This window comes from Podarcis bocagei, assembly GCF_964188305.1.
Source record: "Podarcis bocagei genome assembly, chromosome: 9".
Classification (NCBI taxonomy): Eukaryota; Metazoa; Chordata; class Lepidosauria; order Squamata; family Lacertidae; genus Podarcis; species Podarcis bocagei.
The window spans coordinates 75,248,958-75,276,543 of NC_138134.1; the positions used below are offsets into that span (position 1 = coordinate 75,248,958).

The window sequence follows — 27,586 nt, forward strand, 5'->3', positions numbered from 1 at the left end:
AGAGTTGATGGCCCCCTCTACAAAAATTCAATCAGCCTTTTTTTAAAGATCTCCTCCACCCCAGTATAGGAATGCGGCAGGCTTCTTGGCACCCTCCCTGTGGATTGCCCTCCCATCAGATGTCAAACAATTACTTGACTTTTAGAAGACATCTGAAGGCAGCCCTGTTCAGGGAAGTTTTTAATGTTTGATGTTTTCTACTATCTCAGTTTTTGGTCAGCCAGCAACGGCCAGAAGCGAGTCTTCTCAGAAGTAATCCTTGACGTTTAAGTTGTGCTAATTTGGATGTATGGAAGTGAGAGCTGGACCAGAAAGAAGGCTGATCGCTGAAGAATGGATGGTGTTGGAGGAGACTCTTGAGAGTCCCATAGACTGCAAGAAGATCAAACCTCTCCATTCTGAAGGAAATCAGCCCTGAGTGCTCACTGGAAGGACAGATCCTGAAGCTGAGGCTCCAAGACTTGGGCCACCTCATGAGAAGAGAAGACTCCCTGGAAAAGACCCTGATGTTGGGAAAGATGGAGGCACAAGGAGAAGGGGACGACAGAGGACGAGATGGTTGGACAGTGTTCTCGAAGCTACCAACATGAGTCTGACCAAACTGCGGGAGGCAGTGGAAGACAGGAGTGCCTGGCGTGCTCTGGTCCAGGGGGTCACGAAGAGTCGGACATGACTAAACGACTAAACAACAACAACAATTTGGACCCATCTGCAACTATTTTTACTCCGACGGCTGACATTTTCAGCACTGGGATGTTACCAAGCTGAAACAGCAACTGAATATCAAAAATAATCAACTGGAGATGTTCAGGTGCTGCTGCTGCTATATTGCTGCTTCAGTCTAAACAAGGCGATCGGCCCCATAATGTTTTCACTGTTACCTGTGAGCGTTCCATCAGCCATCAGGTCTTGCACTCTGTTAATTGCATCCTGTTGAGGAAAAACAAACCCCGTAAGCAGCAAATATCACACTTCCAGGTGCAGAGGCATGTTTTCAGACAACACCATGAAACACCAGCCTTTCCACAAAGGCCTGGCAAGTGTCTGCTTCAGGGGACATTTCTCTTACACATCAGCATACATTAAAGACGAAGAGGGAATGCCTATATATTTATTTATTTCTATCAATAACAAGTTGAGAAGGTAGGAAGAAAGGAAAATACGTAAAACACAGTATGATACATTAAGTTCAATATTAAATACAGAATTTAAAAACAATGCAGAATATAAAAACAGATGGGAGAACTATAAAACAATGATAATTTAATGATGAGGAGCAACTTAAGGTGTTAGCAATTTTAAAGTTAGGGCAAGATCCTGCGCTGACAAGCTATCGCTGCCGCACAAAAACTAGCTACCTTGGCGATAATCTCGGGAGACTGGTCAACCAAAAGATAATCAATATAAAACACTTCAGATCTGCCTAGTATACTTTGTAAAATTTGATTAGTGAAATGGTGGCGGCTATCACAATAGGAAGAACAGGACATGCAATAAAACATGTTCCACATTTTCTATTTTCTCTGTTTGACAGGGGCATAAGCGCCCATTGTACGGAACTGTTGCAACTACCCTCCTGTACTGCAGATGGAAGCACATTAAATTTAGCCTGGGTAAATGGTTTCCTAAATTTTGGAATAGTCAGATGGATCAGATGATCTCCACGAAGAAACGCCCGCTCTGATTCTAAAAGCTGGAAAAATAGAAACTGTGTTTATATAATTTTGCAACTTGGCATCCCAAGATGCATTGGCACATGTTTTTGTTGGCTTTCGCAGAATGTTTCCTGCTTGGCAGGGGGTTGGACTCGATGGCCCTTGTGGTCTCTTCCAACTCTATGATTCTATGAATCCACAGCAAGAGTGGCATTTGGCGAGAATCCTAGTTTTAGGGCTTTCTCATTTACTGTGCCAAATTTTCTCATTATGTCCAGGAACCCTTCTCCTGTGCTATGATAACACAGGGTAGCGCATTTCCCCAGCGAACGTCGCTGGATGCCAACAGAGAGGATATGCAGTCCTGATAGGACACCATCCCATGAGGTCGGTGTCAAAACATATGGATTGGATTGGCGGTGTCTCTGTCGCTGATGCACCTGTGGCCTGGCCTGCAAACACGTACCTGTGTCCTTATGCCCAGGTGGGAGGCCAGGTCCTCCAAAAGAACCACTTTGGCACTCTATGAGGAAGAGGCAAAAAAACTGAAATTAGCGTGTCAAACAGTGCACATTTTGCAACTTTATTTCAACACAAACTGGACTTTGGTATGTACTATATTATCAGTTGGTGAAAGATTTTGGGAACTTAGTTTTGACAGAAATGATAAATATTGCTAAAGAAACTGTTGCTGCTATCCAAGATGAATGTCGCTGAATATTTTTTGATGATACCAATATAAAATACATTTGTCAAAATAATTGCTCTTCTGCTTGAACTCAGCAAAGTGAGCCGTAATTGCAACTCAATGGAAAACAGCCCAAAATCTTACACTGGGCGCTTGGTAATTATCATCCCTACAGACACTTTTCCAAACGCAAAGTTGGCTAAAAAATAATAACCAATGTGAATAGGTAAAGGTAAAGGTACCCCTGCCCGTACGGGCCAGTCATGTCCGACTCTGGGGTTGTGTACTCATCTTGCTCTAGAGGCCGTGAGCCGGCGCCGTCCGAAGACACTTCCGGGTCACGTGGCCAGCGTGACAAAGCTGCAGCTTGGCGAGCCAGGACCAGCACAGCACACGGAAACGCCGTTTACCTTCCCGCTATAAAGCGGTTCCTATTTATCTACTTGCACTTTGACGTGCTTTCAAACTGCTAGGTGGGCAGGAGCTGGGACCGAACGACGGGAGCTCACCCCGCCGCGGGGATTCGAACCACCGACCATACGATTGGCAAGTCCTAGGCATTGAGGTTTTACCCACAGCACCACCCGCGTCCCAACCAATGTGAATAGCAGTCCTTAAAAAAGGAAAGGGAAATGTACAGTGTGTAAACAAATAAACCCATTTCATCGGATAAAGGCCAGCTTTTCCAAGTCCCCAAGTTATGAAGTCAGATGCAGCCGAGCTAGAGAACTGAGCGTTATGGACTGAACATACTGAACTGGAACCAGTCCATGAAAACCAGTTCTCAGAGCTTGGAACTGCCAGGGTTCTGCATATCTTCTTCTAAAGGGATTACGGGGGAAGAATGCCAACTGCGGTCCTGCTCAGCTGGGCACCAGCTTTGCCAGGGCGATGCAGCCAGGATCCTGCCTGCCTGCTCCTGACAGCCCATAGTCACCTGCACAACAACAGCCGTGGTGGACTGGATGAGGGCGAAGGAAATCAAAACTCTTGGTCAGCCGTGTAAGGCAGGACAGGGAATAGGGATTCAACCCGTGTTGCGTGTGGTTACACTCCTCCTGAGGCTCACAATTAGAACATGCTCCTGGACTCAGCCCTGAGCATGGATACTGAAGTCTCTGCGGTAGCCAGGAGTGAATTGGCACAGTTAAAGCTAGTGTGCCGGCTGAGCCCGTTCCTTGAGATGTCTGATGTGCCAGCACATGCCTTAGTTCCATCCCGCTTGGATTACTGCAACCTGCTCTACATGGGGCTGCCTTTAAAAAGGGCTCAGAAACTTCAACTGGCTCATAAAGCTGCAGCCAAATTGCTGCCCGGTTTGGTGATAATAAGGAGCTGGCGTGTGAGGAGCTAGCCGGCAGTAAATCACACTGTGCACGTTGGAGTTAACACTTTATTAGCAAAAAAACCGTGATCTGCACAGGGGTGACAAAGTGTTGGTGCTGACCTTTAAAGCCCTAAATAGCCTCAGCCCAGTATACCTGAAGGAGCGTCTCCACCCCCATCGTTCAACTTAGATACTGAGGTCCACCTCTGAGGGCCTTCAGGCGGTTCCCTCACTGGGAGAAGTGAGGCTGCAGGGAACCAGGCAGAGGGCCTTCTCAGTAGTGGCGCCCGCCCTGTAGAACACCCTCCCATCAGATGTCAAAGAAATAAATAGCTATATGACTTTTAGAAGATGTCTGAAGACAGCCCTGTTTAGGGAAGTTTTTAATGTTTGATGTTTTATTGTGTTTTTAATATTCTGTTGGGAGCCACCAGAGTGGCTGGGGAAACCCATCCAGATGGGTGGGGGTATAAATAATAAAAAATATTACTATTATTATTACTACTGGGTGACATCACCTTGCCGACAAAGGCCGGTATAGTTAAAGCTATGGTTTTCCCAGTAGTGATGCATGGAAGTGAGAGCTGGACCATAAAGAAGGCTGATCGCCGAAGAATTGATGCTTTTGAATTCTGGTGCTGGAGGAGACTCTTGAGAGTCCCATGGACTGCAAGAAGATCAATCCTCTCCATTCTTAAGGAAATCAGCCCTGAGTGCTCACTGGAAGGACAGATCCTGAAGCTGAGGCTCTAATACTTGGGCCACCTCAGAAGAAGAGAAGACTCCCTGGAAAAGACCCTGATGTTGGGAAAGATGGAGGGCACAAGGAGAAGGGGACGACAGAGGACGAGATGGTGGGACAGTGTTCTCGAAGCTACCAGCATGAGTTTGACCAAACTGCGGGAGGCAGTGGAAGACAGGAGTGCCTGGCGTGCTCTGGTCCAGGGGGTCACGAAGAGGTGGACACGACTCAACAACAACTACTTCTACTACTGTAGCCCTAATGAGTGCAGCAACTCATCTCCAGCAGGTCTTGTTCCCATGAAGCAGGTGCTGAGACTGAAGCTCCCTGCCTTCCCACATCCATCTAAGTCCCCTTCTTCTCCAGGGTTTTCCCCAAGCAATCATAGACTGCGTATGCGTGCAGACAATCTCTCCTCCGCCTTGTTCATGCCTCAGAGGAACAAGCATTCAGGTGCTGCTGAATGGGCTTTTCGCACACATCGGGCTGGCTACTGTGAGAGCAGGAGGCTGGACCAGATGGGTAAATGGCCTGATCCAAGAGAGCTCTTCTTACAAACAGCCGCTGTCCCGCCAACCAGCTAATGCCAAAGCCAGAATCGGTGTTTTGTGCTCTGCTTCTTCTCCTCTTCAGAAAAGCTTTCAGTTAGCAGAGATCTGACAAGAGGTAAGATCTTCTGCTTTCATTTGGGCTGCGTGGGAGGGATTGCTTCAAGTACGAAACTTGGTGGTTTAAGGCTTTCAGGTTTGAACAGGGAGGGGAAGAAGCGTTAAAGGTTTTATGCGACCTTAATTGTGAAAAATGTGCTTTGAGCGGGCAGAGGGTGGGGTGTACGGATTCATTCACCATAGAAACAGGAGAATCATAAGGGAAGGAACTTGACAATACAAGGCAGACATGAGAATCCTGGCCTAATGTTAAGCTGTATATATATATATATATAATATGACTATCATCAGTGCAGGTAAGAAAAATTTTTAATTTTTATTTTTATAATCTACAAAACTGTCTTATTTATTTTATAGTACAGAACATTGATTATTGCTTTTGTTTTATGGCTCAATGGTCTTGTTAGATAGTAAAATTCATGTTACATTGCTGGTTTAAGGCATTACTTTCTATGGGAAAGTGTGCCTTCGTTTTGGAATGCTTTGGTTTTGGAACGGACTTCCGGAACCAATTAAGTCTGAGAACCAAGGTACCACTGTATTGTGTGGGTGAGTTGGGTGTTCCCATCAAATACCCCAATCAGTTTTCTTAAAACTTTTTTTTTAAAATCACTGTCAAGTAGGAGGCTTATTGTCCCGAATGCTGACCAATCAGTGCTGTGCATTGCCCCTCTGCTACAAACAGCTTCCCCTGAGCTCAATGATTAAGAGAAGGTTATACAGTCATACCTCGCGTTACAGCCGCTTCAGGTTGCATTTTTTTCAGGTTACAGACCGCCGAAACCCGGAAGTACCGGAACGGGTAACTTCCGGGTTTCGGCGGCCGTGCATGCGCAGAAGCACTAAATCGCGCTTTGTGCTTGCGCAGAAGTGCCAAATCGCAACCTGCACGTGCTGCGAACGCTGTGGGTTGCAAACGTGCATCCCGCACGGATCACGTTCGCAACCTGAGCGTCCACTGTACAGTCTGACCAAAATGGGGCAAGTCATTGAAACCTCCTCCCTGGAAGCTATTGGCCCTTCCTTGCTTGTATTCTCGGATTCCTGCCACCTTTTTTTCTTTCATTCCCTCGGCACCTGGGCTGCACACAGGCTGCAAAGCTCATAGAATCACAGAACTGTACACTTGGAAGGGAATCAAAGGGTCATCTAGCCCAACCCCACACAATGCAGTAATCAAGAGTTGTAGAAACCCCAGCAGGTGGCCATCCAACCTCCGTTTAGAAAACCTCCATTGAAGGAGAGTACCAGGAGCATGTCTGCAACTTCAATTTGGGCTTGCAAATGGCAGATACAGATCCCAGTTCTGCCGGCGAACCCGAGCGACAGAAGGGGCAGAGTATTGAAAGAACTCACTGCAGCACTCTCTGCCACAGACCAAGCTGAGTAGTGAACCCATTTTACAGATGCAGTGCAGACAAGTACAGTGGTGCCTCGCAAGACGAAAAGAATCCGTTCTGTGATTCTCTTCGTCTAGCGGTTTTTTCGTCTTGCGAAGCAAGCCCATTGACGGATTAGCGGATTAGCGCTATTAGCGGCTTATCTGCTGATCGGATCAGCTGATAAGCGGCTTAGAAAAAGGGGGGGGGGAAACCCTGCAGGAACTCGCAAGACATTGTCGTCTTGCGAAGCAAGCCCATAGGAGATTCGTTTTGCGAAGCACCTCCAAAACGGAAAACTCTTTCGTCTAGCGAGTTTTCCGTCTTGCGAGGCATTCGTCTTGCGGGGCACCACTGTAGCTTACAAGAGACACAACTCTTTATGCGAGAGAACAAGGCGCTTTGATTGCCGAACAACAGATGTGCAGCGCAAGGGGATGATATTCATTGTTAAAGGGAAAGAGCAAAAGGAGTGTAACATACCTTGATGTAGTCGAGAAGTTCTGATACGAAGCTGCGGGACTAGGTACAGCAAAAGAAACTATTATTAATCTGATGCTGCTATAGATTATAAAACCAATCTCTGCCTGGATTTCTACGCAAAGGGCCAACCATGTCAGGGACAGAAGGCCTTCATTGCTTAAGTATGCGTAGCCCCCTTGGAGTTAGGAATTTCCGGGTGGGTAATTCCACTTTCGGGAAAAAATCTGCCCTGCAACTGACCACCCGGTTTATTGTGGATTTTGTCTGAAGTGGCTTAAAAAGCTTTCCACCACCACCGAGAGTCGAAGTCTTGCTTCCAGGTGTCATGAAATCGGCTTGTGCATAACTTTCGCACATAAAAGCTCAAGAAATACGTTGATCTACCCACACGTAGTTGCTATCTCTGAGAAACGTAGACGATAACAGGATATATTTATCCGAAAGTCTTCAAACTTACACGACACTTTAAAAATTAGCTGATGAAGGTGAATACATCGAAACAGGGCCCTGTCCTGGTGTCAGATCCATAAGTGACTTCTGACTTCTGCTAAGTGATTGAAACTAAGACCTCCACGTCAAATCTGACTATGGACTAACATGAACTTGTCTTGGACTATGGACTAACATGAACTTGTGTATCTGAAGAAGTGTGCATGCACACGAAAGCTCATACCAAGAACTAACTTAGTTGGTCTTTAAGGTGCTACTGGAATGAATTTTTTTTTATTTTGACTATGGCAGACCAACACAGCTACCTACCTGTAACTTGTCTCTATTCATAAATTCTTATTTCTAAATCTGTAACAAATTATTGTGTTATACATATCTTTATGAGTTTGAGTCTGTAATCTCTGTTAGAGTTTGTAATCTCTATTTGGGTTTGTAATCCTTGTCAGAATACATACTTTTGAATTGATCAGTTTTTGTTAAAACTGATTATTTATTTGGGAGTAGGGACTACTCCCACTATTGAAATTTACATTGGCCTGAGTTCTTGGTGTGGTTTTTTCTTGGTATATTTAATAACAAGAACTCCAACTTATTTGACTTTCGTAGATGGCGCCACGCAAAAATGTCTCACCTCCTCCTTCTTCTTCAAATCCTTCCTGAAAACCCGCAACCGAAGCAGTTTTGTGTGACTGCACCTTTGCATGCTTGTTGCTTTATTGCTGTCCCCTTGCCTCGGTCTACCCCAGGCATAGGCAAACTCAGCCCTCCAGATGTTTTGGGACTACAATTCCCATCATCCCTAGCTAACAGGACCAGTGGTCAGGGATGATGGGAATTGTAGTCCCAAGACATCTGGGGGGCCGAGTTTGCCTATGCCTGGTCTACCCTCTGCAATCACCTCAACTGGTGAGTCTGTAGGCTCATTGGGGCAGGGACTTCCCCTTTCTCTTTGCATATATTTATTTTTAAAGCACCGTGTACACAATCGCAGGAGTGGGCAGACCACTTAGTATATCTCTCCAACGATTTGCGGTATGTTGCTCTGGATTTCCGATTCCCCATCATTTAACAAGAGCAATGGTTTAAAACCAGTTGATGGTAAAGAATGCTGGGAGCAGGGAGAGAGACAGAGGACCAGGAATGGATTTTCATATGAAAGGCCTTGTGAGCTTGGTTCTAGCACCGACCATACCGGTAAATTCCTGGACTGAGCATGTGCTCAGAGGCATAATGTTTCAACTCTTTATTGTACGGCCACCAAATTAAGCCACTATTTTGGAGCAGTCTCAAGGTTTTTGTGTGTGTGTGTGTTTATGTACTCAACCGACTTCTTCCTTTTTAAAAAACGAAATCAGACAGACACACAAGAGAGCACCAAAATCCTATATGGCATTTTTTAAGAACAGCCCCTTGTGACTACTGTATGAACATGCTTTTTATATAAAAAAAATCTGCATTAAATATGTATTTTTTAAAAAAGAGGATATTATCTTGGGTTCCATATTGGTAGCTGTTAATTTGGATCAGAATCTATAGGGCAAAGGTGTGAGTTCAATAGGACTTATTCCCACGTAACTGGGCAGAGAATTGCAGCCTAAGTGCTAAAAATGCAACAATTGTAACACTCACATTTATTTTATTATTTTATTTTATTTTATTTTTAAATATGCCTGATGTATATGTTTAGAAATACTGGCCAAAATGTTATGGTTCAACAACAAAATGAGGAGAAATAAAGCTACTCTGGAATCTAACATGATAGATATTTAGATTGTTTCTGTACCAGACTGGCTCATCCCTGCGAAATAACGGAATTCATCAAAGATGGCAAGTCTATTTCACAAGCTACCAAAAGACCGTAGGGTATCATCACCTTGGGGTGGGGTCGAATCACTTTTTCTAATTTGGCGCAGGGAACTTAGTAAATGCAGGAGGTATTAAGTGGTCTGGGCTTTTGTATCAGAACTATTGTAACAGCACTGAGAATCTTTGGGTGAAATCCAATGCAGTCATACTTACGCCCACTGATTTCAGTGGGTCTACTCTGAGTAGGACTAAGTTGACCATCGCCCTTTGTAAATAAAACTATGGGGAAAGGATTATCACTTGACCCATAAGCTTGCAATAAAAAAAAAACTTTGGCACAAGAGAAAATGAAGATTCATGTGACGTGACCTTAGAACAGGCATAGGCAAACTCGGCCCTCCAGATGTTTTGGGACTACAACTCCCATCATCCCTAGCTAACAGGACCAGTGGTCAGGGATGATGGGAGTTGTAGTCCCAAAACATCTGGAGGGCCGAGTTTGCCTATGCCTGCCTTAGAAGGTTGCTACCAACTCAAGATCATTTTTGCTCTTAATAGAGGAAATTGTTTCACACCCTCCTTTCCAGCCGAGTCTGTTCATGTTCCACCTGAGAGCAGAATTTAGCTGGCGGCATTGATGGGCTGCAACAATCGACATGAAAGAGACTTGGGCTGACACTGCCTTTTGTTTAATCATTCAATGGCAGCGGGCGCTGAATTACTAAGACTCTACGGTGTTGAATCCTGAACCTTCTGTATTCCCGGTGCTTATTTTTTTAGCCTGACATACAGCCAAAGCAGAAGCTGGTGAGAGAAGGGCTGGGCATCTGACCAGTCCAAAAAAGAAAATAATTCTTTTTTGTCCATTTGGCCAGTCAAATCATATAATTGTAGAGTTGGAAGGGCCGCTACAACGCAGGAATCTCAAAAAGAATCATAGTATTTTATCAAATTATATGTTTTCTTTTTTTAAAAAAACACACAACAATTTAGCATTACGACATCAACCAAAAATAAAATTATCAAGAGGTTTGAGTGTCAGTTACAAACCAAAAGGCAGATAGCAGTTATTGTGCAGCGATACTGCTATTTCCTTTTTTTAAAAAAAGCAATTATTTTATTACAGAGTAATAGTTGTGGTTTTTTTGTTGAAAGACATGTAACCATTTATTTTATTAGCTCCTTACAGAGTCCCCATTTTAAACTCGCAACAGCCCTGAAAAATAATATAGGCTAAGGCAGCCCAAGCGTCACCCAAGGAGCATCTTATCCTGGCTCATTATCCTATTTGTTAATTGAAATTAGGGGAAAGTTCTCTGCTTTGGACGAAACCGGGCTTCACTCAAACGAGGATACTCATGAAGAAGCCTGCCTGCAGCGGGAAGGCAATTATTCCTAGCTTCATAAATTCTGGTTTACTAAACCGAGAATGATTGTCGCAACTGAGACAGTGACGTTTTGAGGCAGCAAAATTTTTCAGCAGAGGGCCAGTCCACTGTCCCTCAGATCTTGTGGGGGGCTGGACTATAGTTTGAAGAAAAAATGAACGAATTCCTATGCCCCACAAATAACCCAGAGATGCATTTTAGATCAAAGCACACATTCTACTCATGTAAAAACAACAGGCGGGCCCCACAAATAACCCAGAGGTGCACTTTAAATAAAAGGACACATTCTACTCATGTAAAAACACGCTGATTCCTGGACCGCCCGTGGTCCAGATTTAGAAGGTGATTGGGCCAGATTCGGCCCCTGGGCCTTAGTTTGCCTACCCACGTTTTGGGGGATACCTGATAACATTGGACCGCAGTCGAATAACAAGTGGGTTGGCTGACCATCCAATTAACACTATCCAACTGACCCATTGGCTGAAATGCCATTACTAACTGGGAGTCACTTTGATCCGATTCTTAAGCATCTTTGCTTTTAGGAACTTGACTTCTTCCTAACGTGCTGTAGTCCTCCATCTAAATGGGGGTCTTTGGCCTCATGTCCTGCGCCAATCTAATAATTCCACCTCCCGCAGCTGACATGCCGTGACCCTCTCTCTGATGGACATGGATATGACGTGGAAAAAGAAGCCTTCTGAGCCCTGAACTCTTTGGGGTGGAGTCAGCCAAGTCAAGACTCAAGGTAGACCCATGGAAATTGCAACTTAGTCTAATCAAGTGTCTGCCATAGCTGGATCCAACCTTTTGTATCTATTCAAGAGAAGCACCTGCAACTATCCCATAAGCCGGTCATCGCACTCCAGCCCGGCCAAACTTACCTCTTCTTCGGTCATGCCTTCATCCTCTCCCTCTTCTTCCACCACAAAACTCTCCTTCAGCTTCAGGTATTCCTCATATTCCCGCTTTTCCTCTTCCTCTTTCGCCTTCTTCTTTTCTTCTTCCTGCAAAGCGAGGGAAGACAGAACTGCATTATTTAATGGCGCATTGCTATATTTTTGCAAAGTGCTTCCTGCCGCCTGGACCCACCTCAGGACGGCTTACGGGCAGCCAGTCACTTGCGAGACATCCTTTGTATTAGTAGTGTTATACTTCTTTATATCCTGCCTTTCCCCCAGACCCTGGGACTCGAGGCGGCTCACACAAATTCAAACACCACAGCTCCAAATACAAAAAAGCCCCAAACTTGTAAAAGATAATAGTCGGAAACCAATTAAGCAGAATTTAAAACAATGCAGATTATAAAACCTTGGTGGTAGCAAGCAGCTAATCAAACGAACAACAGAAGTCATAATGAATCAAATGGATTGCTGTAAAACAGGGGTCAGCAAACCTTTTCAGCAGGGGGCCAGTCCACTGTCCCTCAGACCTTGTGGGGGTCCGGACTATATTTTGAAAAACAAATATATGAACAAATTCCTATGCCCCACAAATAACCCAGAGATGCATTTTAAATAAAAGCACACATTCTACTCATGTAAAAACACCAGGCAGGCCCCACAAATAACCCAGAGATGCATTTTAAATAAAAGGACACAGTCTACTCATGTAAAAACATGCTGATTCCCGGACCGTCCATGGGCCGGATTTAGAAGGCGATAGGGCCGGATCTGGCCCCCAGGCCTTAGTTTGCCTACCCATGCTGTAAAACAACGGGAAATCAACCAACTGCTAATGCCAGTGTTAGAACAAAACTCGCTTTAACTGTATCAGAGGGATTTCTGTAATAGAGACGATTGTCTTATATATAATACAGGAGAAAAGGTTGTGAACGAAAACACTGTGGAGGTATGGGTGGGAAGTCAATACATGAAGCTATTTAATTTGAAGTCAGTTTGTAAAAAAATGGAAATTCAATAAAAATTATATTATCTTTTTAAAAGAACTCGGAGGAAACCTGTTTTCGATTTCCAGCAAGGGGACGGGTCAGTAAGGGAAAGAGCTCAGAAAAGGAAAGCAATGCAGTCGAAAGGGCCGTGGCAGACGGGTGGTGCTAGGAAAGACTTCTTGCCTGAAACCCTGGAGAGCCATGACTGGTCAGCGTGAGCAGGACCAAACTAGATGGACCAAGAATCTGACTTGATTTAAGGCAGCTCCCTGGGATTTCTCATCGACACGGCTCCTGCTTACCTTGCTAAAGGGACAGTGTTCCAGTTCCCCAGGAGGAGAGGCAGGCCGGGGAGACAGTTCCAGAGAACCCTCCTCTGTTTCCAACTCTTCATTTTAGCAAGCTGCCTCTTGAGAAGTTCTGTTTCTAGAACTGCTCACCTCCATGCGCTGGCTTAGACCAAAAGGGAAACCAACGGTCTTATAGACAAAACAGCACTGCCAATTTGCATGAGGCCGTCTCTAATCATTCGCAGAGAAGAGGAAGTCCCCACCCCTCAAGCCAAGGTATCATTTCCACCCCCCCAGTTATCAGATTTGACCACGATTTGGTGCAAGAGTGCAAGTTAATTTCTGAAATCCACAAAGATGCAACCTCTGTTCCAATGGCACAACCAGCTCTCTAGAAGGACACTGACAAACTGGAACGTGTCCAGAGGAGGGCAACCAAAATGGTCAAAGGCCTGGAAACGATGCCTTATGAGGAACGGCTAAGGGAGCTGGGCATGTTTAGCCTGGAGAAGAGGAGGTTAAGGGGTGATATGATAGCCATGTTCAAATATATAAAAGGATGTCACATAGAGGAGGGAGAAAGGTTGTTTTCTGCTGCTCCAGAGAAGCGGACACGGAGCAATGGATCCAAACTACAAGAAAGAAGATTCCACCTAAACATTAGGAAGAACTTCCTGACAGTAAGAGCTGTTCGACAGTGGAATTTGCTGCCAAGGAGTTGGTGGAGTCTCCTTCTTTGGGGGTCTTTAAGCAGAGGCTTGACAACCATATGTCAGGAGTGCTCTGATGGTGTTTCCTGCTTGGCAGGGGGTTGGACTCGATGGCCCTTGTGGTCTCTTCCAACTCTATGATTCTAAATCATAGAATTGGTGAGTTGGAAGGGATCCCAAGGGTCAAATATTACAGCCCCCTGCTATGCAGGAATCGCAGCTAAAACATCCATGACAGATGGCCATCCAACCTCATCTTAGAAGCCCCCCATGAAGGTGAGTCCACCACATCCCTTCCACTGTCAAACAGCTCTTACCATCAGAAAGGTCTATCTGATATTTAGTGGGAATCTCCTTTCTTGTGATTTCAGCCATTGGTTCGAGCCCGACTCCTCCAGAGCAGCAGAAAACAAGCTTGTTCCCTCTTCCATTTGACAGCCCCTGAGATATTTGAAGGTGGCTATCATATCTCCTCTCAGTCTCCTCTTTTCCAGGCTAAACAGACCCAACTCCCTCAACTGTTCCTCATAAGGCTTGGTTTCCAGACCCTGGATCATCTTGGGTTCCCTCTTTATGGGGGAACATGAGGAAATTATTTAATAATAATAATAAATTTTATTTATACCCCGCCCTCCCCGGCCAGAGCTGGGCTCAGGGCGGCTAACACCAGTAAAATTGCAGTAAAAACATAATGGGGGGGGGAACCAATTTAAAATACAGGTTAAAATGCAATTTAAAATGCAGCCTCATTTTAATAATAGCCCACAGATCAAAACCATAAGGGGAGGGAAACATAAGGGTCAGACTGAGTCCAAACCAAAGGCCAGGTGGAACAGTTCTGTCTTGCAGGCCCTGCGGAAAGATGTCAAGTCCCGCAGGGCCCTGGTCTCTTGTGACAGAGCGTTCCACCAAATTGGGGCCAGTACTGAAAAGGCCCTGGCCCTAGTTGAGACCAATCTAACCTCCTTGCGACCTGGGACCTCCAAAATGTTGTCATTTGTGGACAACATACTGCTTAACATGCGAAAACAGGTTTCTAAACAGATTGCAAGCTGTTAAAACCAGTTACACAAACATTTAAGCCCCCGCAATTAAAACATGCAGTGAATCCCACTGCAACAGACAAAAGATGGAGAACTTGCGGCACTGCAGTTGCTTCCATACTCCGACACCCACCATCCCTGAGAAGATCCATTGGCCATGCTGGCTGGCGCTGATGGGAGTTGGCTTCTAACACTACCTTAGGGCCACAGCAAGTTTCCCATCCCTGCAATTAAATGTAAAGGTTAAGGGATCCCTGACCGTTAAGTCCAGTCGCAGACGAATCTGGGGTTGTGATGCTCATCTCGCTTTATTGGCCGAGGGAGCTGGCGTACAGCTTCCGAGTCATGTGGCCAACATGACTAAGCCACTTCTGGCGAACCAGAGCAGTGCACGGAAACACCATTCACCTTCCCGCTGGAGTGGTACCTATTTATCTACTTGTACTTTGACATGCTTTCGAACTGCTGGGTTGGCAGGAGCTGGGACCGAGCAACAGGAGCTCACCCTGTCGCGGGGATTCGAACTGCCAACCTTCTGATCAGCAAGCCCTAGAACAGCCAGGCCAGTATATCGAGGGGATGCCTGCATAATTCGTTAAGAGCCTTTATTCTCCTTTCAAACCAATAAGCTGCATTCAAATGTTATTGATATAAAATTGGGTTTGCATGTAAAAAAACAAAACCCGGGGAGTGTGTATAACACAAGGGAGGCTTTTCGGCAGCAGCACGTCGCAAGGAGCTGAAGCTCTGCAACGTGAGATATTTGCTCTCGCTGATCAGGTGTCTGTGGTAAACCATTTCCTCCAACAAGAAAACTCCACGGGCGAAAGGGAAATTCCCAGGGCTGCTGCACGCTGAAGCAACGGGCGGTTGTGGGGTGGAAGCATCTATCGGGGCCGCTGGGGATTTTGAGAGGAAACAAAGCAATTTAAAAATATACATTTTGGTTTTTTCAAATGCCAGAAAAGACTTGTGGAAAAGACTGTGTGAGAGTGTGCATGAATGCTCAAAATCAGTGCTGCCCTTCCCCTCTAATAGTCTGACCAAGAAAATGCAAGAATAACGGAAGCCCAGGCTAGAAAATGAATGCAAAATAATTACTCCCAGCTAGTTTTTATCAGCCATGAGGGCAGAGGGCACAGAGCACAGATTGCTGCCGAGTCCGAACCATGCCCTCCTGTTCATGCCCTTGAGCCATGCTAACTGAAACTTAATCGACACAACAGAACTAGGCAGAACTATGGACGCCTCTTGAGATTCATCTGCCGCAACAGTAGACTCAAGGTCTTGGTGGAGCCAAGTGATTTAATCTCTAAAATGCTTTGCAAAGAAGTCACAGCAAGCCCCCGTTGATAACTGGGCAAAAGGGCCCATGCCACCCAGAAAATTTCTGCTAAGTGGCATTTCTTTGTTGCATTGCCTTCGCTGCCATGGAGTAGGCGCGATATTGAGCACTCCCCAGCGTTTGACTGTATTTGTCTAGTTTTTCTGCAATTGCGTCCAAGCTGTCTCCTGGCTTGTTTCATTGCCTTGAGCTCCGGTATATGCTAAGGCGCTGTGGTCTAAACCACTTAGCTTCTTGGGCTTGCCGATCAGAAGGTCGGCGGTTCAAATCCCCACAACGGAGTGAGCTCCCGTTGCTCTGTCCCAGCTCCTAACAACCTAGCATTTCAAAAGCACACCAGTGCAAGTAGATAAATAGGTACCGCTGGGGTGGGAAGGTAAACGACGTTTCTGTGTGCTCTGGTTTCTGTCACGGTGTTCCGTTGCACCAGAAGTGATTTAGTCATGCTGGCTGCATGACCCGGAAAGCTGTCTGTGGACAAATGCTGGCTCCCTTGGCCTGAAAGCAAGATGAGCACTGCAACCCCGGTTGCCTTTCACTGGAATTAAACGTCCAGGGGTCCTTTACCTTTACCCAAGTGGGCCCTATGAAGCAGGAGAGGACTCTTGGGGTGATTGTATCAGTAGCCCAAACTGCTTGTAAGTCAGCTGGATCCATCAACCTCTGAGGGTGGGCCATATAATAATAAATAATAATAAATTTTATTTATACCCCGCCCTCCCTGGCCAGAGCCGGGCTCAGGGCAGCTAACACCAGTAAAATTACAGCAAAAACATAATAGGGGGAAAAAACCCAATTTAAAATACAGGTCAAAACGCAATTTAAAATGCAGCCTCATTTTAAAAGTAGCCCATAGATCAAAACCATAAGGGGAGGGAAACATAAGGGTCAGACTGAGTCCAAACCAAAGGCCAGGCGGAACAGCTCTGTCTTGCAGGCCCTGCGGAAAGATGTCAAGTCCCGCAGGGCCCTAGTCTCTTGTGACAGAGCGTTCCACCAAGTCGGGGCCAGTACTGAAAAGGCCGTGGCCTTAGTTGAGACCAATCTAACCGCCTTGCGGCCTGGGACCTCCAAAGTGTTGTCATTTGTGGACCTTAAGGTTCTCTGCAGGGCATACCGGGAGAGGCGGTCCCGTAGGTACGTGGGTCCTAGGCCGATCTGAACGCCTAAATCTCACCAGGAAGTGATCTAACTATGACAAGTGACTGATGCAACCCCCACCCCACCTCCCACTTTCAGATTATCTTCTGAATAATCTCGAGATCCAGAGTGTGGCCTGCCACATGAGTGAGGCCAATGACATGTTGGGACCACCATCTTGGGGTGGACCTTGAAGCCCCTAAGAACCAACACTGGGGGTCCTCAACACCATCTCTGTCAGCTCAGGCAGGGAGACTGCCGGGCAGAGGGGCAGGCGGCAAACCAGCAGAATCCCTAATCTGTCCCAATTACCCTATGCCAAATGCAACAGGAAGTGGACAGGAATCCTGGAGAGAGAGAGACAGAGAGAGAGGATTTCTGTGGATCACAAAAACTCCCTGTTCGCCACCCTCAAGTCTGTTCTGATGCTGGACAGAGCACCCAGTTGGGCATAGCTGGGCAAGACCAATTCTTCCCTGCTCACCCACCCAGGTCTCGGTAATACAAACCAGGGCAGCCTCCTCATCCACAATCAAATTATGGATAAGGGAGGTCTTATTCAAGACCAACCTGGTGTTCATAAGAGGCAGTCGTAGACCGGAGGACAGGCAGATAGGATGACCCCAATTCCTCTCCCCAATGGAGACCCCCACCTCCCACACGATACTTTCCTTTACCCAGAACCATTATGTTTCAATGGAATTCAAACTGCCATACGATAAAACACAATATAGAGGAATAAAAGAAGCAGCAATAAATTTGCAGTTAAAAACAGGGCATTAAAATTGCTACAACAGGCAGGAAAATCATTAAGTAGTCGGCCAAGGCCTTCGACTCTTTTCAGGTGGTTTGTGGCGGGGAGAGGAGAGTGAAGTTTGGGAACCACTGGCCCGATTTATTTATTTTTAAAGCAAGAAGCAAGTTTCGAACGGTTAAGCAAGCTCAACCAACGTATGAAAACCAAAACTTCCCTTTGACACTTCTATTGGCTAGCCTCTCCCTTCTCTACTTTGGAATCAGCAAGGAATCTAAATTTTGCATTGCAAACAGACAACTGTTCGTTAAAGGCTTTTGCAAACGTGAACAAAGAAAGAAGAACCTGGAAATGCTTTAGTTTTGCTTGGTAACAGGGGATTTCCCCCCTGCTTTGAGGAAGTTAAGAAAATAGACTGAGAATAAGCAATGCAAAGCTCAGTTTGAAGCAAGCGATTCCTGCGATCTCCCGTGGAAACTCAGGAAAAGCAAGCCGGTTTTTGGCATGGAAGTTTTCTGCACCTTATTACCAGTTGCAAAGAGATTGAGTTATCTCTCCATTCCTTATGCGATTTGCACCCCACTGACTTATCCGTTAAGTCGCCAGCTTAGCGGTAAATAGTGGGTTTTGCTGCTCACAGAATGTCCCAGGTTGATGCAATCTTTATTTACCGTATTTTTTGCTCTATAAGACTCACTTTTCCCCCCCTAAAAAGTAAGATGAAATGTGTGTGCGTCTTATGCAGCGAATGCAGGCTGTGCATCTATCACAGAAGCCAGAACAGCAAGAGGGATTGCTGCTTTCACTGCGCAGCGATCCCTCTTGCTGTTCTGGCTTCTGAGATTCAGAATCCCCCCCCCCCCCGTTTTCCTCCAAAAACTAGGTGCGTCTTGTGGTCTGGTGCGTCTTATAGAGCGAAAAATACGTTATTTGGATCACTTCTATACTGCTTCACCAATAGACAGCACTGGACTTTGAGAGCACAAGAAGCCAAGCAGGAACTCCCACTAGTCCCACCCAGGTTGGGCAGAGGTCAGGGATGATGGGAGTTGTAGTCCAACAACATCGGGCGAGTGTCACCTTGGCCACCAGTGGCTTTGAAGAGCCGCCCACCTGATCCCATGTGTTCGTGTACCCTTGCACCGAGGGCACCCTCTTGCAACCATTATACTGTCCTGTAAAATATACTGATGACACAACCTTGATGGCAGAAAGTGAGGAGGAATTCAAGAACCTTTTAATGAGGGTGAAAGAGGAGAGCGCAAACTATGGTCTGAAGCGCAACATCCAAAAAACCAAGATCATGGCCACTGGGCCCATCACCTCCTGGCAAATAGAAGGGAAAGAAATGGAGTCAGTGAGAGATTTTACTTTCTTGGGCTCCATGATCACTGCAGATGGTGACAGCAGTCATGAAATTAAAAGACGCCTGCTCCTTGGGAGAAAGGCGATGGCAAACCTAGACAACATCTTAAAAAGCAGAGACATCACCTTGCCAACAAAGGTCCGTATAGTTAAAGCCATGGTTTTCCCAGTAGTGATGTATGGAAGTGAGAGCTGGACCATAAAGAAGGCTGATCACCGAAGAATGGATGCTTTTGAATTCTGGTGCTGGAGGAGACTCTTGAGAGTCCCATGGACTGCAAGAAGATCAAACCTCTCCATTCTTAAGGAAATCAGCCCTGAGCGCTCACTGGAAGGACAGATCCTGAAGCTGAGGCTCCAAGGCTTTGGCCACCTCATGAGAAGAGAAGACTCCCTGGAAAAGACCCTGATGTTGGGAAAGATGGAGGGCACAAGGAGAAGGGGAAGACAGAGGATGAGATGGTTGGATAATGTTCTTGAAGTTACCAGCATGAGTTTGACCAAGCTGCGGGAGGCAGTGGAAGACAGGAGTGCCTGGCATGCTCTGGTCCATGGGGTCACAAAGAGTCGGACACGACTAAACGACAAAACAACAACAACAACAACAAATATACTGAATCCATGAAATATGGCTGGTGCTGCAGCTGCTGTCTCGCCGGGGGTGGGGGTTGAGAGACTAAGGGGAAGACTGCCTGCCCGTGCGGGACGTGAAGAACAAGGGGTGTAGGGGTGATGTCTGTAGCTCAGTGGCAAAGAATCCATAGGCATGCAGGTCCTAAGTTTAACCCCCAGCCTCTGAAGGTGGGGCTGGAAGACCCTTATCTGAAACCCTGGAGAGCTGCTGCCAGTCCGTGCAGACAATATTAACTAGACCAAAGGTCTTACTCCTGTGTGTGTGTTTCTCAGCTCTGTGCAAGCCTTAAGCGCCCAAATCTCCCATGCAATACTGCTTGGCATTAGTCAACGTCTATGCAATTCTCTCATTTCTCTCTCTCTCTCTCTGAGTGTGTGTGTATGTATGTATAAATATATACAGCTGAACCTTGGAAATCGAACGGAATCCATTCCAGAAGTCCATTCGACTTCCAAAACGTTTGAAAACCAAATCGCAGCTTCTGATTGGCTGCAGGAAGCTCCTGCAGCCGATCAGAAGCCGCGGAAGCCCCGTCGGACGTTCGGGTTCCAAAAGAACGTTCGCTAACCGGAACAACCACTTCCGGGTTTGCGTCATTCAGGAGCCAAAACGTTCCAGGGCGTTCAGGATCCAAGGTACAACTGTATAATATATATGTGGGTGGGTGTACAGACACCCACACATGAAATTTAAGGTGTCTTGCGGCATAGAGGCAAGATTGAGCTGAGAGCAGGAACTGCCCAATACAATCACACCCGCCAGACGATTTCACACAACCCACTCTTTCTCAGCCTCCCCCCGCCCCCATTTGAAATGTGAGAGTAAGAAGGATCTTCTTTTGCAGGGCTGCAGAGAGAAGCATTTTGAGGGTATTACGAAACCTCCGTAACTACACGCATTTATATAACTTGATGAAGAAACGGTGCCCTGAATATGCTCCTGCGTTCTCGCTCTCTCTCCCCCGATCCCTTTTATCTTGTGCGTCATTTCTATTAAGATTGTGAGCCTGCGTGTCGCTTTTCAATCAAGCACCTAAAAAAAACCTTAAGGTGTTGTACAAAGAACAAAAGCAACAGCAACCCTTTTTTAGTGTCTCCCAACTTATGAAGTACCGGTCAGGTTGTAAGTATACAAAATTTCTGAAGGTGCGACTGGGACCTGGACGAGGACAAAGGGGGCCTACGTAGTCCTACCTTTTGGTCTTACGATTGACAGCCACAAACAGGACCCGGGTGCAAAAGAACTCTCATGATTCTGCGTCTTCCACTTGTGTAGGTGCTCCAGAGAAGTGGCAGAGCACAGCCATTGGAACTAGTAGCTAGCATCCGACCCAGACTCTGTATTCATCCTCTGAGTCCCTTCTCCTCTGTGAGAGGTCAGGAGGGTGGCAACATGAGAACGGGGCCTTTTCTGCAGTGGCTCCGTTTGTGGGATGCTCTCCCCAGGGAGGCTCGCCTGGCACCTTCATTATATATCTTCAGGTGCCAGGCAAAAGCGTTCCTCCTTAACCAGGCCTTGGGTTGATTAATATTCTACTGCCTTTTAAATGTGTTTGTGGGAGGGGGTAAGGTTTTGTCGTTTCTGTTTAACTATTTATTTGTGCTTTTACCTTGTATTTTTATCTTGTGAGCTGCCCTGAAATCTTATGATGAAGGGCGACACATCATCACCATGATCATTTGCCCAATCCTCTTTCAAAGCTGTCCAAGTTGGAGACAATCACCAATTAAAATTATGACACATATCGCAGTACAATCACATCTTAGGTGTGCGATTTCAACCATGCGCAGCTGAAAGCTGTGTGATGGCCTGGGACTCTGGCTCGGAACCAGAGGAGTCTCAGTCCTTTGCCTCAGGCATCGTCTGAACCAAGTCTGGGGCCTGATCCTGAAGAGTCCCAGTCTGCACAGGTTCCCCTGCAACAAACTCCAGCTGGGCTGAGTCAGGGGCCTGATCCTGCCCTGGCTCCAGATGCGGGGATGACCTCGTTGCCTCCAGCTGGGCCATCACTTACAGCTGCTCCACTACCGGTTGGGTCAGGGGAGGCTGACGCTGTGTCTGGGTCTAGTTACCCACCGACGTCTCCCCAGATGCAGAGACTAAGGTCTGAGAGAAGAAGAGACCTGAGTACTCGCAGGAGGAGTGCTCGCCTTCAGGCGAGACAAGGAGGTGAGTCGCCGGGGGATCAGGACCGGCCGTTACCCCAACAAAGATAAAAGGCTGTCGGACCCCGCCCCAGGTTGCGGGAGCAAAGTTGCTGTATGGAGATCTGCCTGAGATCCTGTACTTGTCCTTGCCTGGATTCCTGCCTCGCGGAACCCTTGGATTTGGGACCGCACCTGGACTGCGTTGCTCGGATTAACCCCCGGGCCCAGCACAAGCTGGCTGAAAGTGCACAAGTTAAATCCAAGCTAGGGGAAAAACTTAAAGCTTCAGCCCGCTGGCTCTAGGATGCTCTCGCAAGGCCATCTGAATTCTCAAGAGATCTTGTCTGAGCATCCCCGGCCTTCAAGAGCCGGCATGCTGAGTGGGTCTCCCCATTGATCACCCCACAAGCAAGGCAGAGACCTCAAAAGCTTTGCACCAGCAGTGTGGGGCATTCTTTCTCTCTCCCCTTCGCTCGCTAGCCAAGGGTTTGAGACTACGCAATTTCCATGGATGCATGGAACCCTTTGAACTGAGCCCCTGTGTAAGATGAATTGTATATTTATATTTTTGCCTTTTCTCGGGAAAGCTCCTGGTGGCGTACCAGCATGTCCCAAGCAGCCTCCTCTCTGGTGGTTTATTATCTGATGTCTTTGCACCAGGTCCCCACATGGGACATTTCTGAATCCACAGCACACCCGTCTCAAATCCCAATCCTTTCGCCCCTACCTGCTTTTCCTCCTCCAGGCGCAGTCGCTCGTCCTCTTTGCGCCGCTCCTCCTCTCGCTTCTGCTCAAGCTTCTTCCGTTCCTCCCGTTCCGCATCTTCGGCCTTTGGAAATTGGGGAGCAGGGAGAAAAAAGCGAGTGTTATTCTCTGGCAAGTTTGCAAGCTAAGTCCACCTACCTGCTACCTAACCACCTAACACACGTACACACACATGTATGTAGGGCATGTGACCCAAGTACATCAGACAGGAGTGGGGAGGGAACCTTTCTCAGTCCAGGGGCCAGATTCCCTTCTGAGTAACCTCACAAGGGCCGCATTCCATCGGTGGGTGGGGCCAGAGGCAAAAGGAGGCGGAGCCACAAACGTAAATGTGACCTTTGTGCAGAAGGCTGGTCTGTAGGCACACTCAAACAGCCTCCATCCCAGCCAGAGACACGGCCAGAGTCCAAGGACACATTCCAGGCTGGCAAAACCACTTGGCGAGACAAGCAGGGCTTGTGATGTGTGTGTCTGTGGCTTTGAAGGCCAGGGGAGAAGGTCTGGGGGTCCACGCCCAGCCCTTGCTTCTCGAACCTTGACCAGAAGATCATCTCCCCCCATATCAACCTTCTCGGTTGGTCCTTGTAATCAGAAAGCCCTCTTAGTGGAGCCACCTCTGGGTGCTGCTTAGGTGTTCACCCACCCCAGGGCCTTCTCTGTCATGGCCCCGTCCCCTTGGCAAAGTACCTCTGCCCCCCTCTTAATTTTATTTTATTTTTTGCATTTATATCCCACCATTCCTCCAACAAGGTAGGCGAGGCCAAAAGACTGTTGCTGGCCCAAAGGCAGTTTTTTTACCATTGTAACCCGGGCTAATTTCTGCACACACTCATTTCCTTTCATTTCCAGGGGAAATGAGACATGGTGCTGACCGTCAGACAAGGGCTTTTCCCACCCGCCTTGCCTTCAGAACAGAGTTGCTGCCATGGGCCTTATGTCTCTGTGTCTTTTATGAACCGAGCGGAAGACTATGAGTCATGGAGGTGGGGAGAGAGAGCATGTGAATTCAGCAGTGCTTCATTCGTTTTTGGTTGCTAGTTTGCTAATGTTGCAAACATTGTTTCATGGGTTATTTGTGCTGTGATGCTTTGCAAGTCTTATAGTACGACTTTTGCTGTGGTTGTGCTTATTTTAAAGCAGCATAGAAATATATGCATCTGAAGGCAGCCCTGTATGGGCAAGTTTTCCATGTTTAATGTTTCATGGTTCTTTCATATTCTGCTGGAAACTGCCCAATCAGATGGGCAGTATATAATTAGGAGGAGGAGGAGGAGGAGGAGGAGGAGAAGAAGAAGAAGAAGAAGAAGAAGAAGAAGAAGAAATTACTAGCTCTGAGATGGAAGGAAGAGACAACCCTGACCAGAGTGGAATGGCAAATGAAGTTGATGGACTATGCCGAAATGGCAAAATTAAACGGGAAGCTGAGGAATCAAGAAGACCAGAAATTTTAAAAAGAATGCGAAATGTTTATAATGTATATACAAAATCATTGTAAACAGGTCAAAACCTTAGGAGGATTTTAAATACACTTGTAATGCGACAGAACAGATAGATAATCTAGGAAGATGAAAAATTGGAGAAGTACTGATATGCAGTTGAAAATAGAATCAATAGGACCCATGGAAGGTTTGGGGGGAAGTCAGGAGATTCAGAGCAATATCGATATTTGGATTTTGTACTGTTTTGTGTTGTAAGTTTATATTTTGGGAAATCAAATAAAATATTTATTTAATAATAATAATGATGATAATAATAATAATATTAATAATAGTGGAATGAAACGAAATACACTCACAAACCTCTCTCTATCCCCCATCCAGACAAGCATCACATTCCAGCCATGCAAAAGCGGTTCGGGTACAAATAAAGGCTTGTGAGGTGTATGCCTTGGAGGGAGTCATGCAAACCAGGTCCATGAAGGGGGAATCCTGCAGGGCTGCGACTGGCCTGCAAGCAAGCCTGAAGTTCCTTATCCCTACTTTGCAAACTCTGGAGAACACTCACCTCCCGCTGAGCCTTCCTGGCTTGTTTCTCCTCTAGCTTCCGCTGTTTCTTTGCTCCAACCTTCCCAGAAAACTGAGATTCAGCCGCTTCGGCTCCATCGTTCTCCTCTGCATAAGGATATTAAATGATTAAGAAGAGAAAATGAAAAAGTAACGAGAGAGAGCCCATTATCAAAGGGATCGCACAACAGGGGGCCAACTTGGCTGGCTCCTACCTGTCTTTCAGGGAACTTCTTAAGTCTTTCCTGGGGGCTGGGACGTGATGCTATTCATGCGCGAAAGATTCTGATTTTAGGCTATTTATATAGGGTAGTTATAAATTGTTCATCTGTTTCGCTGAATATTTATTGCCGGCTCCTTAGAGAAGCTTTGAATGGGTTGGAGGGGAATCTATCTTAACACAAAAAATATTGGCGTTAGGGCTGGGCGATACCTGGTTTTTGACATCATGATGTATCACCAGGTAAACATTGCAAAAAATACCAATATGGCATGATGTCTGAAATAAGGATGGGGCTATGCAGAGGCCTTCACGGTTTCCCCTGCACCATGATCTCTTCATAGTGCACACACGCACATCATGATGCGCGATATATTGCAGAGTCAGAAATTATGAAACCCCTATCACAATATGGACTTCAAACTGGTTTTGGATATTGATGTATCACCCAACCCTAATCAGACGATGGACAGAGAGAATGACTTGAATCAGGAGGCAAAGATTCAGGACTCCAAGAAACTCTTGAACATACTTGGGAATTGGGAAGAGGGCAGCAAGGCTTAACTAATAACACTTTACTCCTTATCAGTTGTGAGCTGGTTGTGGAGTGGGAGGCCTGGAAAAGAAGGCTGGCAGGATTGGGAAGAGTCTGAACCCGGTTCATAACAGGTTGTGGCTTCCCAGACTAGAGGGGTTCATATTCTGAACCCCCAGTTTTGAAATATGCCTGCATCACTATAGGACACCTGCCCTGTTGCAACGACTACTGGCGTCCAATGAGCCTGCTTCTGTGTTCTTGTTTCTGTTCAGAGATTCTGGCATTTGCAACACAAGACCAAAGGAGACCCTAAGGCAATGTGTGGCTTAACTGTGTGTGTGTTGGGGTGTGTGTATTTGCTCCTGAATGAAGGGTGTATTCAAGTGTGATCCTGACTCTTGCAGGGTCCGTGTATGAGGGACTCTCACCCTTACTGTTGCCACTCTCATCAGATGACCCCACAACACAATCAGAAAGTTAGGCTGCCACTTATTCCCAAATGAGATTTTGGTGTAACACTAAACTGTGGTTTAACATCCACAAGCCTTCTCTGTCTTCTCTCCTCCCACAGAAGATCTGCGAGGAGGAGGATGGAAGCGCCTGCTTCCGTTTTCAACTAACCAACGTTTGCTACATCCGAACCAGGATCTGAAGTTAGATTTAACCATGGTTTATCCAGCTGTAAACCATGGTTTATGCAAGGTTCAAAGTCTGACAAGCTGCTGCCAGGGGACGGGGTGGTGGGAAGCTTCCAGTCTCCTTGTTGCAACCACAAGGGAAGAGCGTACAAGCCCAAAGCTAAATTATGTAGCTACAGGTGGGGAAGTGAACTTCCAGATGTTGTGGAATCAAACTCCCATCAGCCTCAGCAGGCATGGTCAGTGACCAAGGATGATGGAAACTGCACTCCAAAAATATCAGGAGAGACACAGGTTTCCCATACGTGCATAATATTAATAATAATTTTATTATTTATACCCCGCCCATCTGGCTGTGTTTCCTCAGCCACTCTGGACGGCTCCCAACAGAACACTAAAGACAGACTAAAACTTCAAACGTTAAAAACTTCCCTAAACAACTGTTCCTTATGAACTAGGTCAAAATATTTTTTACTTTGCGATGTGTCTGACAATATTGAGCAGCCATGGTCAAAAAGCAGGGAGCCAACTTATGGCATTGGCCTGGTCAGCAGGCAAGTGACTCAAGCCTAATGCAGCCTCGACTCAATCCCCAGTGGTGAACTCCTTCGCTGAACTGAAAGATTCAACACAAGCAGCGCTGTGCCTCCGAGATTACTTCAATGGGTTTGGTAATTTGACAGAAATTATAAGCAGCCTGGCCTGAAAACATCAAAAGCGCTTTTTTCTTATTTCACTCTTTTTGAAATGCCTTCGCACTTCAAAGAGTTCCACCCCAAGTTGAAAAGTTCAGAGCTGTCAATTTGCCATCTGTGCGCCGCTAAAACGCAATCGTGAATTCAGCAGGCGAACGGATCGCGCAGATCAAAGACGAGGCTCTGCCACTTTCAAAGTGGGAAAGCACAGTCCCCTTTCAAAGAGGGAAGGCAAGCTTGCACGCTTTTTATGTGCTACCAATTTCACAGCAAAGAAAGCACCTTCCATTCCAGCGGTTGTGCAAGTTCCCACCAACAGAACTGTTCCAGGCCGCGTGGCAAGCTGGCTGCAGTGGCAAGGACTTCTCAGTGTGGAGTTATCAACACAACCAATGGCTCCTGATCTACATTAACCCATGACTCCCTCCCCTAGGAACTTCTCTTACTGACTCTATGTATATGCTGGGAGCCACCATCTCCCATCTCTGGAGCAGGGAAATCTTTTTTTCCAGCCCGAGGGCCGCAATTCCATTGGAGGAACATTCCGGGGGCCACATGGGAGGGTGAAGGAAGGAATATGTGCTTTTAAAGCCCTGAACAGCCTTGGTCCAGTATACCTGAAGGAGCGTCTCCACCTCCATCGTTCTGCCCAGATGCTGAGGTCCAGCTCCGAGGGCCTTCTGGCGGTTCCCTCACTACGAGAAGCCAAGTTACAGGGAACCAGGCAGAGGGCCTTCTTGGTAGTGGTGCCCGCCCTGTGGAATGCCCTCCCACCAGATGTCAAAGAGAAAAATAATTACCAAACTTTTAGAAGACATCTGAAGG

The 27,586-nt window shown here is 46.5% G+C and overlaps 1 protein-coding gene across 1 annotated transcript in view; it reads right to left on the minus strand.

Annotated features, from left to right (window-relative positions):
• DDRGK1 (DDRGK domain containing 1) overlaps positions 1-27,586 on the minus strand; it is a 33,508-nt gene that overhangs the window by 544 nt on the left and 5,378 nt on the right. The window contains exons 3-8 of the mRNA XM_081207365.1: positions 24,672-24,778; positions 22,630-22,731; positions 11,468-11,590; positions 6,943-6,981; positions 2,122-2,178; positions 882-930 (exon numbers count right to left, since the gene is read on the minus strand). Coding sequence (XP_081063491.1) covers positions 882-930; positions 2,122-2,178; positions 6,943-6,981; positions 11,468-11,590; positions 22,630-22,731; positions 24,672-24,778 — 477 coding nt within the window. The remainder of the gene's footprint in view (positions 1-881; positions 931-2,121; positions 2,179-6,942; positions 6,982-11,467; positions 11,591-22,629; positions 22,732-24,671; positions 24,779-27,586) is intronic.